Source organism: Quercus robur, chromosome 8 (assembly GCF_932294415.1).
Source record: "Quercus robur chromosome 8, dhQueRobu3.1, whole genome shotgun sequence".
Lineage (NCBI taxonomy): Eukaryota > Viridiplantae > Streptophyta > Magnoliopsida > Fagales > Fagaceae > Quercus > Quercus robur.
Window position 1 is genome coordinate 49,769,393 of NC_065541.1, and position 2,907 is coordinate 49,772,299.

At 39.0% G+C, this 2,907-nt stretch overlaps 1 protein-coding gene across 1 annotated transcript; it reads right to left on the reverse strand.

The window, feature by feature from the left end:
- Positions 1-353: 353 nt before the first annotated feature.
- LOC126696841 (NAC domain-containing protein 43) lies at positions 354-2,218 on the reverse strand. The gene is made up of 3 exons (XM_050393566.1): positions 1,897-2,218; positions 1,445-1,713; positions 354-1,221 (listed from the first exon to the last, which is right to left on the reverse strand). The coding sequence occupies exons 1-3, from the start codon at positions 2,078-2,080 to the stop codon at positions 496-498; spliced, it is 1,179 nt and encodes a 392-aa protein (XP_050249523.1). The 5' UTR covers positions 2,081-2,218; the 3' UTR covers positions 354-495.
- Between the last annotated feature and the right edge of the window lie 689 nt (positions 2,219-2,907).

A 2,907-nucleotide genomic window follows, 5' to 3' on the forward strand; every position in this document is an offset into this window, starting at 1 on the left:
CTCAACCATCAGCATTGGATGGTCATGCAAGTTGTGCGGAGCCCATGTCCTGCACCCTTTAGTCATTGTGTATGGACCAGCAGAGCCATGGGCTCAGCACCTTCCTCAAACAAACCGACAAACCACGTGACCAAAAGATAAATGATAATTAAGCACATGACCATCTTGATCATCTTAGAAGATATTTTTATTAAAAAAAAAAACAAACAAACAAAAAAGGTAGACCTATAATTGCAGTTAGAAAAAGAATATCAGAACCACCCAGAGTATGCCAGGCTTCTAGAGGGCAAAACTCTAATATTAATGGTAGACATAGTGATTAACCGAAGATAATGGTTGACAATGCCACCCCATCTAAAAGTTGTTCACCTTTATTTATCTAACATATCAGGTACTAGAGCATTATCACAAATAACTGCCTGTAATTATGAGCCTCTCTGACTTCAAGAACTAATATTATATGATTATACATAATATATATCGAAGGTTATTCTGTTATACCGGGGCGTTTGACACATGGCATAGTGGGTCGTCAGAGGATGAGAATGATGATGATGATCGAGCAAAACTCCAGAGGTCGATTTCGCTGTTGTAGTCCTGTGCGGGATGGTAGGATCTGTTGGAAGAGGATGATGATGATCGAAGGGTTGAAAATTGGAGATCATGATCAGTACTGCAATAAGGCATGGTGTTTGTGGGGTCATTGAAGCAGGCTAATTGCCTAGAAGCCTCTGTTTGGCCATTGAGCTGAGAAGCTACAAGCCTATCAAGGGCTGCCCAGTTGGTGAGAGCAGCTGAGTCCATTTGACTATAAACAGAGTTGGGATTGGTGACTGAGGACCCTTCATTTTCTATGATCATCTCCGGATGAATATTGTGCTGGTAATAACATTGGCTGCTTGTGGAGTTTGGGCTCTCTAGGCTTGGAAGCTTCATGAATCTCTCATGGTAACCATTTTTCATACCTGTCTCGATGGGCCTGAGATATGTTCTTGCGCTGCTTTTTGCTTCATTCATCTCTTCCTCCTTACCGTTTCCCATGTATTGGAGCATTTGCTCCAAGGCTCCACCATTACTTGAATCAAACATCTGGCTTCTTGTTTCTGCAGTGAATGATGAACTCACAGGGCTGTCTAGGGTTTTGTGCAGATTTTTCTTCTTGAATATACGGCACACCACCCACCCCTCCTCCTGACTTGCCTCTCCCATAGCATTGGAGATCTTAACACATATAGTTACAAAAACTATGATCAGTAAGTACAAAAAAAAAAAAAACTATGATCAGTGAAATGAAAAAATGGAAATTTGGCATTTTAAAAAAAGACAATTAAACTTTATCCGCTTTATAATACATATATCAAAATATAAAAATACTACAAATTTTACTCTATATATATATATATATATATATATATGATAGAAATTATTAAAAATATTGGCTTACATCGGTATCAGTGACGTTGTCGTCTAGCCTATACTCGTGCATGATCCAATCGGATTTTAGGCCGTGGGGGGCTCGGCCTTTGTAGAACACAAGAGTCTTCCTCATTCCGATCCGCCTACAATTGCTTTGTATCACTTTGTCACGGCCAGTGGCTTTCCAGAACCCAGCAGCAGTGGCACGATTGGTGCGCGTCCCAGTGGGGTACTTCTTGTCTTTGTGGCTAAAGAAGTACCAATCATTTTGAGGGGTGGTACCTATTTTACACACCTCTGCAACAAACCAAAAATTAAACCCAACATCCATCTCTTAGAGACAAATCATTCCAAGAAATACATTCAGCTAATTATAGAAGAATATGCTCCAAACAAAATGACCCTTTGTTATATAAATTAAAATTAAAAAAACAACCAATCAAAGAAAACAAAGGGAAATGAACCATATTGAGGCATTACCTTGTATATCCCATGGCTCGAGTTTGTTGAGATCGACATCACGAATTACATCGAGGTCAATCTTCTCATATGAAACTTTCTTCCTTAAATAGTACTGCAAGAGTTCCTCTTCGGTAGGATGAAATCGAAAGCCCGGGGGGACTTGGGATTGTCCATTCACAGAAATACTCATGTTTTCCGGCATTCAGAGCGAAAGGGTTTTCTGAGAAAGAGGAAAAAGAATGCAAACAAACTAGGATAGTTCAGTTGAAGAGGTAGAAGATATAAGAGTCTAAGAAGTAACTAGTTTGTATACACGAATGAGTATGTAGAGCACTATATATATGTGTTGTAGGACATAAAGGGCCAAAGACACAATAGAAATGAAAGCTTTGTTTTCAAGAGGATACACGTTGGCACTTATTTATTTTACTTTTATATATATATAAATAAATAAATAAAAAGTGGGGTTAGTTCTACTATGCTACGAGAAGAGCCAGCTACCTAGATAGATGGAGAAATGGCACTGTTTTTGGCAATTTTCTGTGCATGTAGGGCCCAAAAATGTAGCTATCAGTATTGGGTCCCATGCACAAAGGACGTTGTAGGCAACTAAGAGATGTGTAAGGGCGCACGCACACATCCACAACTACGACCCTCGACCTTAAAATCTCTTCAGAAAAGCACCTCTTAAACAACCATGACTATTCTCTCTCTCTCTCTCTCTCTCTCTCTGGTTTGGCCTGTGCAACCACCGCAACAATTAAAAGGTGATGGGGTAGGGACTGCGCTTTCATGGCCCGTTAGATGAGAAGAAAAAATGTCATCGATGGGAACATGTGGGATTCACATTACGGTTGTGGATGCTCCCTTGTCAATATTCAAATTTTTTTTTAATTTTTAATTTAAAAAAAATAACTAATAAATAATTACTCACGCCTGGTTCTTTAATTGATTTTTCGTGAGAAACTCCGCGATTATTTCATGGACATTTTGCAACTGATATAATGCATTTGATACCTAATTGATAAT